We start from the raw sequence: 17,422 nt of genomic DNA on the forward strand, positions 1-17,422 counted from the left end.
ATTCTGAGATTTAACATTCTTAAAAGAAAGTGTTGGCTAAGGTGTATATGAACTTCTGACTTCAACTGTACATAAACAGTAGGCTAACCCCTGTATACGTCCCAAATGGCACCCTATTCCCTATAGTGTACTACTTTTGGCAAGTGCTCATAGGGCTCTGGTCAAAAGTCATATACAGTAAAGGGAATAGGGTGATATTTTGAACGAAGGCCCTCCTGTGTTACCAGAGGGGATGCGACAGGTGGTCATGATGCTGGAGCCCTCAGTGAGGTGGACAGCTTTGATGACAGTAAGCAGGGCCTGGTAGCGGTTCCTCTGGCTCCCATCCTGCTGCCAGTGTATCTGCAGGAGACGCTCCACTTTCACAAAGAACGTCACCAACTCCTCTCCTTAAGGTAGACAAGACGCACACGCACACACACACACACACTGAGGACGGAGGAGTAACATTCGTTGAGGGCGGAGACTAATTGATTGTAGGGGGATTTTGGGGGCCAACCCAGATAACCAAGCTCGACGACGACCCAGATGTCATATCCTCACACATATTTGCTTACAATAATATCATGAGTAACCTGCTTAATTGGTCACACATAACTTAAAATGGTATACTCTAAAGTATACAAGTGTTTTTCAGATTTATCTGTGCCTCAGATCACACAGGAAACGGATTTCTCAGAGGGCTCAACTCATGACAATCCAATCTTAAACTGTCTGAACATCTCTCACTCTGTTCCCAAAGTAGCAAATGTCTCATTGTTCTCATTGTTCAATTGAAAGTTGTATCAGTTTCATAGCAACCAACATATGTACTGATGCATATACATAACTCAGAATGACTATATAATCTTGAGACTCAGAAGAATAATTTTAATTTGCGCCATTTGCCTTTTAGCCATGCTTTACCATCATACTATTGGCCTTGGCTTTTTCAGCCTCTGGCGCTATTAGCCTTTGCATTTTTACCTGTACCCTGAAAGCTCTGTATTAAAATGTTTACTTTTCCTCTTTAACCTTTTCAAAGTAAACTTGCTACTGCAAAATTCAGTCCACAACTCACACAAAACCAAATGCCACACTTTGTGGTTGAAACAAACAAAGGCCACTGATTACATAGCTTACATTTCAGTAACTTCCTATCTCAGGGGTATTATGAAATTACATTTCTCATTTTCAAGGCCATAAAATATATTTAAGTAGTTTCTTAAATCTAAATAATCTCAGAGACAATAAAAAGACGTACCACGAGTGCCTTTGACAAAAGAACAGAAGCGCCTCATCCCTCTCACACTGCCCAGGCATCTCTTCAGCAGCCACTGGTCTGCAAATGTCCACTTCAGCACCTCTGAGAAGGGAATAGCACAATGGACAGATGAGAAGAAGACTAGAATAAAACAGAATTACATAGCATCCTGCCCCTCCCTTGTCCCTCCCTCTCATATACTGCACACTGGTCACAACACATACTCTCATCAATACATTTGGTCTATGCCTATATATTATCTCAATGCTTCAAATGGTTTGCTAATACTTAATACAGCCTGGCCTACTATTACGGGGTGTACCATTGTCTAAGGCTTTATTGACAGCTGTATAGTCTTTCTCTGGATGGAAACAAATATTAAAGAGTATTAACCTCCATCATCCCTGTATTGATTTTGCCTAACATTCTTTTAACCAGAAAAAAAGCACACTCTTGCACAACAATCCATTCAACCGATCTACTTCAAACACTGAAATTGCTGTTTGATGTATTTAAGTCTTGACCTTTAGCTTGGCATGACGAAAACTGCAGGAACTCTTTACACAAGGAGTAGTAGTTATACAGCTCTGTCTGTTTGAAGTAAACAAACCGATGCACGTTCAGCCATACAAGGAATCCGCCTCTTCTCACATCCTACAATGGCAATGAATGACAAGCTAGTCAGTAGCAATTTGACTTATCAGCTTGAATGTGGTAATCTTGTTGAACATTTGATTGTTTTGTATACCAAAATTAGTGTGAGTAATTCACTAACTTTTCTAATATGGCTTGGTTACCTGGATGCGTGGAATTTCAGGACAAAGGTACCACTTGTTTTCGGATAGAACACATAACGGAGTCTGACCAAACACCTAGGCCAAGATAAACATTACAGAAATTAGTGTATCCAAGATATAAAGAATCTACAAAAGTGTTGATTAACAAGAAATCCGTACATACTGGCAAATTCAGAAATGTATTGAAGAAATCCACAAAAACGTCATCATTGAAAAAGTCTGCAAGCGCTTTATCACATTGTCCTCCTAGAAATAGACCATAGACAAAAGTCTGTTCATAAATTATGAACTTTCATTTGAAATTCAAATGTTGTTTCTTATCCAAATGAGCATTCATAGAGTAAAGCCATACATCAGTCATAGCCACCTACCTGTTCTTGGTGTCATTTGAGTTGTGTACCCTCGCATCTTAAACTTCCAAAAGACATCCCTTTTGTCTGATCAATGGCGTTCTGATAAAATGATGTAGTTGTCTATATATAGATGGCAACAGGCCTATAGGGACACCATGACATTTTTTTTAAAGTCTTGCATTCTTGAAGTGATGTCATAGATGTCAAAAGTTCCAAATGTATCATTGTTGGGTGAAATTGGAATGTTTTGTCTTGACACCAACTCACACTTTGTACTCACCTTCCACTCTCTCTCTCTCCTCATGGAAAACCAATACCTCAATGCCAAAGAGATTATGTAGCTTGTCCTGCTACTCTACAGTGAACATATGATATATCATATGATATGATATACTGCATACCACAGGTGGTGGGTGGCACCTTAATTAGGGAGGAGGGGCTCGTGGTAATGGCTGGAGCGGAATTAGTGGAATGATATTAACAAAATGAAACACTTGGTTTCCATGTGTTTGATGCCATTCCATTCGCTATGTTCCAGACATTATTATGAGCTGTTCTCCCTTCAGCAGCCTCCTGTGATATATACCATTATATATTGCACCCTTTCTCTAATCCCCATCACTATTATTATTATTTATTAGAATAATTATAATCATTTTTACTGTTATTGTTGTCATTATCTCACGTCACTTTAGCAACGGTGGCTTTGTCATTCTTGCTAATAAAGCTTATCTCAATCTAAATCTGAATCTGATATGGGCTACTCCCGAACAATACTGTACATAAATGAACATCCTGTAGTATGTCATTGTGCGGAACTCTGATTTGATCAATTTTCCAGAAACGATAAATGTGTACCTACAAATATTAATGTGAATAATTTCTATAGCATACCAAGGTTCTTCATCAAGTGTATTATTTTCTAAGATGAAGAACTAGTTCAACAATATGTAAATGGTATTTAATTGTAGGAAATTATAGGCCTTGACTTCTAGTTCATCTGAGTACATCAATACACAATATAATTTTTTTTACCACGGGGCGGCGTTTGGAATATAGCTGCCGCCAGCCAGCGCATCTTTTCTGATGAGAGGCTTTTTGACTGGGTTTTATTTTCCCTGAGATGGAATTTAGTGCTATGTTTTTTAAATTGTACCCATTAAATCTAGATTGCCTTTAAATATGCATATATTTCCAGACATTTTAGTAATTACTGTAAAGTTAAAGCTTTCTGCTCTTTGTAATTGTGTAGGAAGGGCATTAGATACAATGGGTTCCGTACTTGATACATTGTAGCGGTCTCACAAAATGTCACGCAGTGCTTTTTAACTATAGTAGAGGGCGTTGCGCCTCGAACCCCGTCCAATGTTCGAGCTTCGTGTGCTTCAACCGCCTTGGAATACACACATATTTTTTCTCTGACCAATCATAGACGCCGAGCTACAGCTCTCACGTTATAAATTAAACCGAAACATGAGTTAGAGTCTAAAGAATGAGAGAACAACTATCGGAAAATTTTTCAACATTACATTGGACCTGCCAGTCCTTTCGTTTTTATTTCTATTTTCTACAGGTAATTTACTCCCTCTTTCCTTATGATAAACTGTCTGTCTACCCTTATTTGACCTATTATATTGTAGCCTAGTTATTTCCGCGTTCCAGATAAGTAGAAGGCACCTTTTTGTTTTGTTTCCAATTGGGACACTTTGTCCTTTCATTGGAAATGGTTGTCTTTAGTCAGATTTAGTGAGGTTTGTGGTGTCTTTGCTGATTTATTGACTTCCTCTCTATAATGTAGTGTTAGGTTAATTGTGCTGTAAATTGATGTAGGAAGTGTCTGATGCAATAGCGTCGCCATGACTCCAGTGGGTGTGGGGTGTGGGGGGTATTCTGGGAATGACGCAACAGGTTGGTGTCGTTGATGGTCGTAAAGGAGGATGATAAAATGTTATTGGGAAATGGGTTTATTAACTAGTGTAACATGGATTATGTTGATCTATCGCCTACCAATCCAGGAATGGTCATCTGATTAAGACGCTGTGATCAATATGGCAGAAATTTGTATTTTTGTCAGATTTGCTCTACTTGGACCACCTGTTTTGACTCTTGCCATGGATTTCAATGAAAGAAAATGCTTAAGATGTGTCTTCGCATGCATTCTTTGATTAGTTCTGGAACAATGAGCAATCCTGTCTGAGTTAGCTGTTATGCAACACGTCTTCCAATTGTGGTCAACGAGGTGGCGGCTTTGACGTGTAAACTCATCATATTGGTTTACTTTTTTGTATCTCCCAGGTGTTTTATAACAAATAATATGGCTACGTCCTCCAGCGCAGAACTGAGTAAGCCTGTCAAACAGCAGTACATGGACCTCCCTCAGGGAGACAAAGTCCAAATCATGTATGTCTGGATCGATGGAACCGGAGAGGGACTCCGCTGTAAAACCAGAACGCTGGATTCGGAGCCCAAGTCCATCGAAGGTAAGCAATGGTTGTTGGTTGACATTTGACGTAAAGTTCCAGGGGATTTATGAATTTTGTAGCCTAGCCTACCTAGTTGTTGAGTGACTTGAGTAAACTAACTCCTTCTTTGCCTTAATTCTGTAGAACTGCCGGAATGGAACTTTGATGGCTCTAGCACCTACCAGTCTGAGGGCTCAAACAGTGATATGTATTTGATTCCTTCTGCAATGTTCAGAGATCCTTTCCGCAAAGACCCCAACAAACTGGTCCTGTGTGAAGTGCTGAAGTACAACCGCAAACCTGCAGGTAACTTCTAAATCTTGGTGTGCATCTGTCTAGCTAAGCTTTTTAAATCCATTTTTACTTCAGTGTCTAATATAGGTAAATTCTTTGCACAGAAACCAACCTTCGTTTGACGTGTAATAAAGTCATGGACATGGTTGAGAACCAGGTCCCTTGGTTTGGCATGGAGCAAGAGTACACCATTTTGGGCACTGATGGACACCCATTCGGCTGGCCCAACAACGGCTTCCCTGGCCCACAAGGTAAAGACTGTTCTTAATGGTCTTTGACTGACCATGTAAACTTCTTCCTCGGATGCATTACTTTGAATGTGGCGGTTACTATTCTTGAACTAACCCTGTCCTTATGTGTACAGGTCCCTATTACTGTGGAGTGGGATCTGACAAGGCCTACGGTAGAGATATTGTGGAAGCCCACTACAGAGCCTGCCTGTATGCTGGGGTCATGATCTGTGGAACCAATGCTGAAGTCATGCCTGCACAGGTAAGCACAATTTTATGTATTTTTATTTTTTTGCTTGTCTAATGGCTGATCCTATGCAATGAGACTTATGTACGTGAACACTGTTTTTGTCTTTCTAGTGGGAGTTCCAGGTTGGCCCTTGTGAAGGCATCAGCATGGGTGATCACCTTTGGGCAGCTAGGTTCATTCTCCACCGGGTGTGTGAGGACTTTGGTGTGGTGGCCTCATTTGACCCCAAGCCCATCCCTGGAAACTGGAACGGAGCTGGATGCCACACCAATTTCAGCACAAAAGAGATGAGGGAAGAGGGTGGGTTGAAGTGAGTACTGGATCATATGAAGATGCATTCATACTAGGTTTAATCAGTAGTCGTATTTATTCAATTGCACCCATCTGTATGCTTTTGGATGTGGAGTAAACCCAGACTTATTAGAATGCTCTTAAGGCAAAGCAGATGGTGTTGACCACCTGTGAGCTTTTCTGTGATGAACTAATCTCGCCTTCTCTCTGCTCCAGGGCCATTGAGGAGTCCATTGAAAGGCTGGGGAAGAGGCATAGCTACCACATCCGTGCCTATGACCCTAAAGGGGGACTTGACAATGCCCGTCGCCTCACCGGCCACCATGAAACCTCCAACATCCACGAGTTCTCTGCTGGTGTGGCCAACCGCGGTGCCAGCATCCGCATCCCTCGCACCGTGGGCCAGGAGAAGAAGGGCTACTTTGAGGACCGCCGCCCGTCTGCCAACTGTGACCCGTACGCCGTGACTGAGGCTATAATCCGCACCTGTTTGCTCAGCGAGGAAGGAGACGAACCTGTGGACTACTAGATCTAACTAGATCCACACCTCTGGACTGAATCCCCTTCGCCACCACCCTTCTCCATTCTCATTTTCTAAATGGCTGAAAAGTCCAACTAGTACTGTAGTTGTCGTCATTTCACTGAAATTATTCTAACCTTCTAAATGGCTTAAAGGTCTCTGGTCAACTTAACATGGAATTAAATCTGTTTAACATTTTTTTTTTAATTCATGAAAGATGGTGGCTGATAGGGCATTGTCTTCCCCTTTCATTTGAGTCTTTTCTAGTGGGGAGTATTTAACTGTTTTTAAATCCCCATTTGATCTCTCGTTTCCTGCAGTCTATTGAACTGAAATAAACTAAAGCACATGTGGACACTGACGACTATGGCTGGGCGGCATGTGTAATTTTCTTAATAAAACCTATGGCTAGTTTGTGTACTTTATGCCCGTTGACCTGGATTTTTTAAAAACTGTCACTTTATTTCAATGTTACTATGTAGGAAGTGTTTTTAAATGTCAACTTTCACATTTTACACTACTGGATCATGTTGTACTGTACATTCTTCAGACGTCTGGCTACAAATCCTGTCTTATCCATTTGGGTCCGTCTTACCATTTGTGGCGTTCCTGTGAGACTCATGAAGGAGTTTTATCCTTTGTCAACTGATTTCTTGTTCTGGCACATGATTTGGTAAAAGCTGAATATGCTCAACTTTTTATTTAAACTTTCATTTTTATCACAACTGACTTTGTTTCTTGTCTCAAGCGGTTTACTGAAGGCCAACAGCTGTGTTTAAACAGGCAGTCCAATTCTGAACACATCTTCCCCAACTAATTTGTCTTTTGACCAGTCACATCTAAGCTGCCTGTCAACACAGCCCATTTGGCATGTAGAACTAATGTAATGATATAGCAGAATCAAGGTATTCCTGAAGTGAAACCAAGCTGATAGAAATTCCTTTGAGGAAATTAATCACATTGTACATAATTCCCATTGAGAGCCAACCTGCAAAACTGCAAGTCCCCTAGTCAAAGGGTTTGTGTGGTGGATGGTTTCTGGATTGTATTGCAATTCACACATTTAAACAAGCAATGCAGGGTGTTCTCTGGCATTGATGCGTAGGAACATGATCACAGTAATTGAATCTGGACTAGACTTAAAATATTTCTCACCAGCATGTGCACAAGGGAGACATACATTTTCAATCAAGATGACTCTGATCATAAGCGTAAACTAAATACAGGCTGTACCTTTTATAAACTTTAATTAACATGGTGTGACTATTGGGCTACAGCTGGGCATGTTGCTCTTTCATGCAATGGTGTTGGGGAATGTTTTCCAGCTACATGTACTGTAGAAGATTTACAACTGAAAGGACTGCTGAGTTGGTAAACATCTAGCATCTCCCACCAGGGCTTATAGTATCATGGCTGGAAACAAGACTAGAAAACATCCCATGTAACCTCTGACCCTTCTACACGTGTTCCTGCTCAACACCCAAAGTGCGGTACTTATAGCCTGACAAGTTAAACACCAAGTGACAGGCAGCTGCCTACCATTGTTGGCACTGATTTCTTTGGCACATTTCTTTGTTGAATGAGTACGGTTCCCATCTTGGGATTCACAGCAAATCATTTCTGAAAGGTGTTTACTTGGTGTTAGGGCTGGAATAGGTTGTAAGTGGTGTCCCTCACAAGACTGGTTCTCTGAGATGCGGTAAGGATATTTCCTGCATGCCTGGGGTTATGTGAGGAGAATAAGGCTAGATATATTGTATTAAGGAGTCCTCATGTAAACCACCCTTGTCCTCCGGCATGGTTGGTAGTAGACCTGGAGGTTAAACTTTAGTATGTTAAATTTCACCTCTGAAGCCCAGGCCATGCAATGCTATATTCAACTCACGCACAGTAACTGATGCACATTTGATTTGATCTGACAAATCTATTTTAGATGACTGCGCCACTGATTTTCTTAACATGTCATCCATTTTAAAGTTTGTTAATCAATTTAAGCTCCTTCTGGGACTACACACAACTGTCACATGGATGCTGAGGGAAATGCCACATGATCCTAATGATCTGAGCTTGCAGCAGCAGCCTGAAGTCTATCCTGTGTTTCTGCTGATTCATCACTGTCCCCTCCCTTGGCTAAACTGGACCCAAACCAAGAAATGTTGATATTTATGGGACATTAACAAGTATTTTAGCCAGGGAAGATGTCAGTCACAGTATTTACCATGTAGAGTCGTCAGGTGTTAGAAAGGTTATTTCTAAGGGAACAAGGGGGTATATTGTCCCATAAGGGGTATACTACAAATCAGGGTCAATGCGTTGGCCAGCTAACTTGCCTAAATATGATGAAATAACATGAAATGGGTATGGTCTACTTGACTCAACAACCCAAAACACATACTTAAGTTTAGCTTTCTTAACAAACCTCAAAATCAATAGTTATTTCTGGTTCTTTGTTCAAAGCTAGCTGGCTAATTCATTGATTGTGCTTTGTAGTGCACCCCTCTGGAAGTGCAGGAACATCCACACTTCACGAGACATACGTAAATAACAGCGCCTCTTCAACCTCAGGAGGCTGAAGAAATGTGGCTTGTCACCTAAAATTCTCACAAACTTTTACAGATGCATAATTGAGAGCATCCTGTCGGGCTGTATCACCGCCTGGTACGGCAACTGCACCGCCCACAACTGCAGGGCTCTCCAGAGGGTGTTGCGTTTTGCACAACGCATCACGGGGGGGCAAACGACCTGCCCTCCAGGACACCTACAGCACCCGATGTCACAGGAAGGCCAAAAAGATCATCAAGGACAACAACCACCTGAGCCACTGCCTGTTCACCCCGCTACCATCCAGAAGGCTGAGACCGAGAGACTGAAAAACAGCTTCTATCTCAAGGCCATCAGACTGTTAAACAGCCATCACTAGCACAGAGAGGCTGCTGCCTACATACAGACTTGAAATCACTGGCCACTTTAATAAATGGAACAGTAGTCACTTTAATAATGTCACTTTAATAATGTTAACATATCTTGCATTACTCATCTCATATACTGTATTCGATACTATCTATTGCATCTTAGCCTATGCCGCTCTGACATTGCTCATACATATATTTATACATTCTTATTCCATTCCTTACTTAGATTTGTGTGTATTAGGTATTTGTTGTGGAATACAAATCAAATCAAAGTGTATTTGTCACGTGCGCCGAACACTTACAGTGAAATGCTTACTTACAGGCTCTAACCAATAGTGCAAAAAAGGTATTAGGTGAACAATAGGTCAGTAAAGAAATAAAACAACAGTAAAAAGACAGACTATATACAGTAGCGAGGCTACATACAGACAGTTAGTCAGGCTGTTTGCGTTAGTATGTACATTTTGATATGGTTAAAGTGACTATGCATATATGATGAACAGAGAGCAGCAGTAGCGTAAAAGAGGGGTTGGCGGGTGGTGGGTGGCGGGACACAATGCAGATAGCCCGGTTAGCCAATATGCGGGAGCACTGGTTGTTCGGTTCAATTGAGGTAGTATGCACTTGAATGTATATTTAAAATGACTATGAATATATGATAAACAGAGAGTAGCAGCAGCGTAAAAGAGGGGTTGGGGGGTGGGGGGGGGGGCACACAATGCAAATAGTCCGGGTAGCCATTTGATTACCTGTTCAGGAGTCTTATGGCTTGGGGGTAAAAACTGTTGAGAAGCCTTTTTGTCCTAGACTTGGCACTCCGGTACCGCTTGCCATGCGGTAGTAGAGAGAACAGGGGTGGCTATGACAGGGGTGGCTGGGGTCTTTGACAATTTTTAGAGCTTTCCTCTGACACCGCCTGGTGTTGAACGCTGAGCTGTAGTCAATGAATAGTATTCTAGATATTACTTGTTAGATATTGCTGCACTGTCGGAACTAGAAGCACAAGCATTTAGCTACACTCACAATAACATCTGCTAACCATGTGTATGTGACCAATAAAAGTTGATTTGATTTATTGACTCAGCCTGTCCTCCCTCTGCTGCCTGCCTGCTGGGGAATGGAGGGCTGGGAAGTTTTGTTGCAGGAACCTTTACCTACATACCATCTGTTCCTACAACAGAAAAATTACAATGCTTACTGATTGGCTCAGTGAGAAGCAAGTCAGCCAATCATAAAGTAGAAAGCAGGTCTTATCCTCACTAAGGAGAAAATGTGCCTGGCAAATTTCTTAGACTTTTACTTTGTCATGTTTTTCTTGGCATTTTTTCCCAAATTCTAAAAATAAGTTCCTGCACCAAAGCAGGTCTTGTACTTGTATGTTTTTATATCAAAGTGTTACTGCTGCCTTTAGTAGACGGTCAAGTAATAAGTACCATTAGAAATGCAATGTTTTGAGTCTTCCTACACTTTATGAATCTTTAAATATCCTAAAAAATGTATGGGGTATGTGAGCCCTTTTTTACCTTCAGCATCACTCTGTCAAGTATATTAATGAGGAATAATCAAACATTTTACTTAGCAAACGCTCTTATCAAGAGCAGCAATTAGGGTTAAGTGCCTTGCTCAAGGGCACATCAACAGATTTGTCACCTAGTCGTTTGGGGATTCAAACCAGCAACCTTTACGGTTACTGGTCAAATGCTCTTAACCCCTAGGCAACCATGCATGTACATTGCAATTATCAAGTATTACAGTTATCCGCCACCCCACTATTAGGTCTGGACCCCTAAGCATGAGAAGTGAATTTCTGTAGATGCAAGTATCAAGACATTATCGAGGTATAGAGGCATTCAATGCAATACAGTAAAGGATACGTTTGTATCAACAATCCTTTCCTTAGTAGAACTCCTATTCAACATTGTAAGATGAAATTGCATTGTGGGAGGAACAATGTGCGTTTATTGCTTGTAACACATCGTTCCATCCTTAACTCATGCATGCGTGTCTAAGGGTTTTCCAGTTTGCACTGGTTATGCTCTCTTACAGAAAGTGGGTGTGTAGGCAGGGGAGGGGGTGGAGGATATCTGCATTAGGCATTTAAACCACATAGGATCTACATACACACTTTCTGTTTACAGTGTCACCAAGCAAGCTTTTGTTTGGACAGCCGCCATGTCACCGCCACTCAAATGTCCATCCCCCCAAACTCCCTTCTTGGAAACTCAATTAGGGGATCCCAGCTTGCATATAAAATGCCAGTAGGCTCTTCCCTGAGAAGCTGGAGCCATGCAGAGGGAGTCGCTAGGACAAAGGATGGGGAGGGACGCTGCTGCTCTGTTGCTATGACGACCACCGGAATGTACAGGCTTGGTGGAGATGGTTCTTGTATAGACTGGGAATAGGAGAGGAGGAGAGGAGTGAGAGAAAAAACATCCTTGTTATGTAACATGGAGAGAAAAAACAGAATCAGGTCTTACAAATGGGACCTTGTACAATACCCGCAAGCATAGCCCAGTTCCAAGATTTTGGTCAGTCAACCATGCAATCATGCAATTACATATCAATTCTGTCAATGCAGATTTCCTCCCGACTTTGCCCTTTATCACCATCATGTTAATGATGTTTAAGAGAACAATACATGGCATATACAGTCTTATTAGGCCATTTAGTGTGACAAACAGCATATCGTTGCATTTAGAGCCATCAGAGCAATCGATCAGCTGTGTTGAAGCTCTGCCACCCATCTCTCTGCATTGCGTTGCAAAAACACTCCTCTCTCTAGCCTTTGTGTAACATAAATTATGCCAGTTCAATCCAGTGCTTCACTGTTTCCACTCAAATGCACAGCTAGTCAGACAAACCAAGTTAGATATAGATGGAGTGGTGTGACATAAAAAATTGCAAAAGACAGACAGAAGAGAGAATGGATGGAATTGATTCTGCAGAGGACCATGTGGCAGAAGTAGACTAAGTGCAGACTAGGGGCTGTCTTGGCAAGGAATGCCTATAATCCTATTAAAGATAAAACAGTGTGAGTTTAGGGGCGTTTGAAGTATAGAGGGGGGTTTGCCACATTCCCCAGTCTGTCAGAACCTCTATGTATGACTGTACACTATCTCATAGCTGTCCATTTGCCTGTGTCATGGAGGAGCTGAATTACTGCTTCTTGCCCTGTGAGAGGAGAACATATTGTATCTCTATTGTGTCCATGGATGCCAGGTACCCTGTACACACTCATCTACATTACTCATGCACATATGAACATGTAGGTAAAATGAGTAAGACGAGTAAGACGGCATCGACAGAGATGGTCACCTCGCTTCAGGTCCTTAGAAAACTATGCAGAATTTTGTTCTTTATGCATTATTTCTTACATTGTTAGCCCAGGAAATCTCAAGTGTTATTACATACAGCCGGGAAGAACTATTGGATATAAAAGCAACGGCAACTTATCAACATTATGACCAGGAATACGTCTTTCCCAAAGCTGATCCGTTGTTCGGACCTCCACCCTGGACATGGGATCTTATCCCAGAGGCCGACCCAAAACAACGCGTCGACGCGAGAGAGGCAGACGGAGCAGCCTATTGGTCAGACTTAGAAGGCAAGCACATCATCCACCACTTCCGAGCATATTACTAGCCAATGTCCAATCTCTAGACAACAAGATGGACGATATTAGGGCATGAGTTGCCTTCCAGAGAGCCATCAGAGATTGTAACATTCTCTGTATCATGGAAACAAGGCTCACTCCGGATATATTGTCAGAGTCGGTACCGCCACCTGGTTACTTCATGCTTCGCGCCGACAGAAACAGAGGTGTATGCCTTATGATTAACGACTCGTGGTGTAATCATAACAACATACAGGAACTCAAGTCCTTTTGTTCACCTGACCTAGAATTACTTACAATCAAATGCCGACCGCATTATCTTCCTAGAGAATATTCTTTTCGATTATAGTCACAGCCGTGTATATCCCCCCAAGCAGATAATGCAACGGCCCTGAAAGAACTTCACTGGACTCTATATAAACTGGAAACCATATATCCTGAGGCTGCATTTATTGTAGCTGGGGATTTTAACAAAGCTAATCTGAGAACAATTTTTCCTAAATTATATCAGTATATCGAATGTGCGACACGATTTAGTAGCACTCTGGATCACTGCTACTCTAACTTCCGCGATGCATACAAAGCCCTCCCCCGTCCTTCATTCGGCAAATCTGATCATGACTCAATTTTATTGCTCCCCTGCTATAGGCAAAAACTTAAACAGGAAATGCCCGTGTTCAGGTCCATCCAACGCTGGTCTGACCAATCGGATTCCACGCTTCAAGATTGCTTCGATCATGTGGACTGGGATATGTTCCGCATAGCCTCGGTGAGCGAGTTTATTAGCAAGTGTATCGGAGATGTGGTACCCACTGTGACTATTAAAACGTTTCCTAACCAGAAACTGTGGATTGGTGGCAGCGTTCGCACTAAACTGAAAGCGCAAACCACCTCTTTTAAACATGGCAAGGTTACTAGAAACATGACCGAATACAAACAGTGTAGCTATTCCCTCCGCAAGGCAATCAAACAAGCAAAGCATCAGTATACAGTCAAAGTAGAGTCGCAATTCAACGGCTCAAACACGAGACGTATGTGGCAGGGTCTACAGTCAATACAGTCAATCAAGATAAACAACCCCACCGTGTACACCGACGTCTTGCTCCCAGACAAATTAAACAAGTTCTTTGCTCGCTTTTAGAACAATACAGTGCCACTGACACGGCCCGCTACCAAAGCCTGTGGGCTCTCCTTCTCCGTGGCCAACGTGAGTAAAATATTGAAACGTTTTAACCCTTGCAAGGCAATCCCTAGCAGCGTCATCAGAGCATGCACAGACCAGCTGGCTGGTGTGTTTACGGACATATTCAACCAATCCATATCCCAGTCTACTGTCCCCACATGCTTCAAGATGGCCACCATTATTCCTGTTCCCAAGAAAGCTAAGGTAACTGATCTAAATGACTATCGCCCCGTTGCACTCACCTTTGTCATCATGAAGTGTTTTGAGAGACTAGTCAAGGATCATATCACCTCCACCCTACCTGATACCCTAGACCCACTCCAATAGGTCCACTGACGATGCAATCGCCATCACACTGCACAATCTCATCTGAACAAGAGGAATACCTATGTAAGAATGATGTTCATTGACTACAGCTCAACATTTAACACCATTTTACCCTCCAAACACATCATTAAGCTCGAGACCCTGGGTCTCGACCCCGACCCCAACTCAATCATCCAGTTTGCAGATGACACCACAGTGGTAGGATTGATTACCAACAACGACGAGACGGCCTACAGGTAGGAGGAGGAGAAGGCCCTCGGAGTGTGGTGTCAGGAAAATAACCTCTCACTCAATATCAACAAAACAAAGGAGATGATTATCGACTTCAGGAAACAGCAGAGGGAGCACCTCCCCATCCACATCGATGCGACAGTAGTGGAGAAGGTGGAAAGTTTTAAGTTCCTCGGCGTACACATCACGAACTAATTAAAATGGTCCACCCACACAGACAGCGTGATGAATAAGGGGCAACAGCACCTATTCAACCTCAGGAGGCTGAAGAAATTTGGCTTGTCATCTAAATCATTCACATTGGCTGTATCACACGGGCTGTATCACCGCCTGGTACGGCAACTGCACCGCCCTTAACCACAAGGCTCTCCAGAGGGTAGTGTGGTCTGCACAATGCATCACCGGGGGCAAACTACCTACCATCCAGGACATCTACAGTACCCAATGTCACAGGAAGGCCAAAAAGATCATCAAGAACAACAACCACCCGAGCCACTGCCTGTTCACCCCGCTATCATCCAGAAGGCCTACGCAGAATGACACCATTCTGTATACTTCTGGCCCTTCCTTGGACACTGTGCTAACTAACCTCCAAACGAGCTTAAATGCCATACAACACTCCTTCCGTGGCCTCCAACTGCTCTTAAACGCTAGTAAAACCAAATGTATGCTTTTCAACCGTTCGCTGCCCGCACCCGCCCGCCCGACTAGCATCACCACCCTGGACGGTTCCGACCTAGAATATGTGGACAACTATAAATACCTAGGTGTCTGGCTAGACTGAAAACTCTCCTTCCAGACTCATATTAAACATCTCCAATCCAAAATCAAATCTAGAATCGGCTTTCTATTTCGCAACAAACCCTCCTTCACTCACACCGCCAAACTTACCCTAGTAAAACTGACTATCCTACCGATCCTCGACTTCGGCAATGTCATCTACAAAATAGCTTCCAACACTCTACTCAGCAAACTGGATGCAGTTTATCACAGTGCCATCCGTTTTGTTACCAAATCACCTTATACCACCCACCACTGCGACCTGTATGCTCTAGTCGGCTGGCCCTCGCTACATATTCGTCGCCAGACCCACTGGCTCCAGGTCATCTATAAGTCTATGCTAGGTAAAGCTCCGCCTTATCTCAGTTCACTGGTCACGATAACAACGCCCACCCGTAGCACACGCTCCAGCAGGTATATCTCACTGATCATCCCCAAAGCCAACACCTCATTTGGCCGCCTTTCCTTCCAGTTCTCTGCTGCCAGTGACTGGAACGAATTGCAAAAATTGCGTTCCAGTCTTATTTCCCTCACCAACTTTAAACATCAACTATCTGAGCAGCTAACCGATCGCTGCTGCTGTACATAGTCCATCTGTAAATAGCCCACCCAATCTACCTACCTCATCCCCATACTGTTTTTATTTTATTTACTTTTCTGCTCTTTTGCACACCAGTATCTCTACTTGCACATCATCATCTGCTCATTTATCACTCCAGTTTTAATCTGCTAAATTGTCATTATTCGCTCCTATGGCCTATTTATTGCCTACCTCCTCATGCATTTTGCACACACTGTATATAGACTTTATTTTTTCTACTGTGTCATTGGGTTGGCGCCCCCCCTTGGTTTGTGCCGTGGCGGAGATCTTTGTGGGCTATACTCGGCCTTGTCTCAGGATGGTAAATTGGTGGTTGAAGATATCCCTCTAGTGGTGTGGGGGCTGTGCTTTGGCAAAGTGGGTGGGGTTATATCCTTCCTGTTTGGCCCTGTCCGTTGGGTATCATCGGATGGGGCCACAGTGTCTCCTGACCCCTCCTGTCTCAGCCTCCAGTATTTATGCTGTAGTAGTTAATGTGTCGGGGGGCTAGGGTCAGTTTGTTATATCTGGTGGATTTCTCCTGTCTTATCCGGTGTCCTATGTGAATTTAAGTATGCTCTCTCTAATTCTCTCCTTCTCTCTTTCTTTCTCTCTCTCGGAGGACCTGAGCCCTAGGACCATGCGTCAGGACTACCTGGCATGATGACTCCTTGCTGTCCCCAGTCCACCTGGCCTTGCTGCTGCTCCAGGTTCAACTGTTCTGCCTGCGGCTATGGAACCCTGACCTGTTCACCGGACTTGCTAAAAAAGCCAACTGACATTTACTCCTGAGATGCTGACTTGCTGCACCCTCGATAACTACTGGGATTATTATTATTTGACCATGCTGGTCATTTATGAACATTTGAACATCTTGGCCATGTTCTGTTATAATCTCCACCCGGCACAGCCAGAAGAGGACTGGCCACCCCTCATAGCCTGGTTCCTCTCTAGGTTTCTTCCTAGGTTTTGGCCTTTCTAGGGAGTTTTTCCTAGCCACCGTGCTTCTACACCTGCATTGCTTGCTGTTTGGGGTTTTAGGCTGGGTTTCTGTACAGCACTTTGAGATATCAGCTGATGTACGAAGGGCTATATAAATAAATTTGATTTGATTGACTTGTTTATTGTGTTATTGGCTTGTTTATTGTTTACTCCATGTGTAACTCTGTGTTGTTGTCTGTGTCACACTGCTTTGCTTTATCTTGGCCAGGTCGCAGTTGTAAATGAGAACTTGTTCTCAACTAGCCTAAATAAAGTTGAAATAAAATAAAAATAATAAATAAAAAAGGCGAGGTCAGTACAGGTGCATCAAAGCTGGGACCGAGAGACTGAAAAACAGCTTCTATTTCAAGGCCA

General features: G+C 42.8%; 1 protein-coding gene across 1 annotated transcript; it reads left to right on the forward strand.

The window, feature by feature from the left end:
- The first annotated feature begins 3,832 nt into the window (after positions 1-3,832).
- On the forward strand, positions 3,833-7,162 carry LOC120019984 (glutamine synthetase-like). The gene is made up of 7 exons (XM_038963402.1): positions 3,833-3,966; positions 4,689-4,873; positions 5,000-5,161; positions 5,254-5,400; positions 5,514-5,641; positions 5,740-5,939; positions 6,137-7,162. Exons 2-7 carry the CDS (start codon positions 4,708-4,710, stop codon positions 6,447-6,449), a joined length of 1,116 nt encoding a protein of 371 aa, XP_038819330.1. The 5' UTR covers positions 3,833-3,966; positions 4,689-4,707; the 3' UTR covers positions 6,450-7,162.
- The last annotated feature ends 10,260 nt before the right edge of the window (positions 7,163-17,422 follow it).

Source organism: Salvelinus namaycush, chromosome 25 (genome assembly GCF_016432855.1).
Source record: "Salvelinus namaycush isolate Seneca chromosome 25, SaNama_1.0, whole genome shotgun sequence".
In the NCBI taxonomy this organism is placed as follows: Eukaryota; Metazoa; Chordata; class Actinopteri; order Salmoniformes; family Salmonidae; genus Salvelinus; species Salvelinus namaycush.

Coding starts and splice junctions, on each gene's coding strand:
- LOC120019984 (XM_038963402.1), top strand. CDS start 4,708: ATGGCTACGTCCTCCAGCGCAGAACTGAGTAAGCCTGTCAAACAGCAG. Junction 4,874..4,999: donor GGAGCCCAAGTCCATCGAAG/GTAAGCAATGGT, acceptor TTAATTCTGTAG/AACTGCCGGAATGGAACTTT. Junction 5,642..5,739: donor CTGAAGTCATGCCTGCACAG/GTAAGCACAATT, acceptor TTGTCTTTCTAG/TGGGAGTTCCAGGTTGGCCC.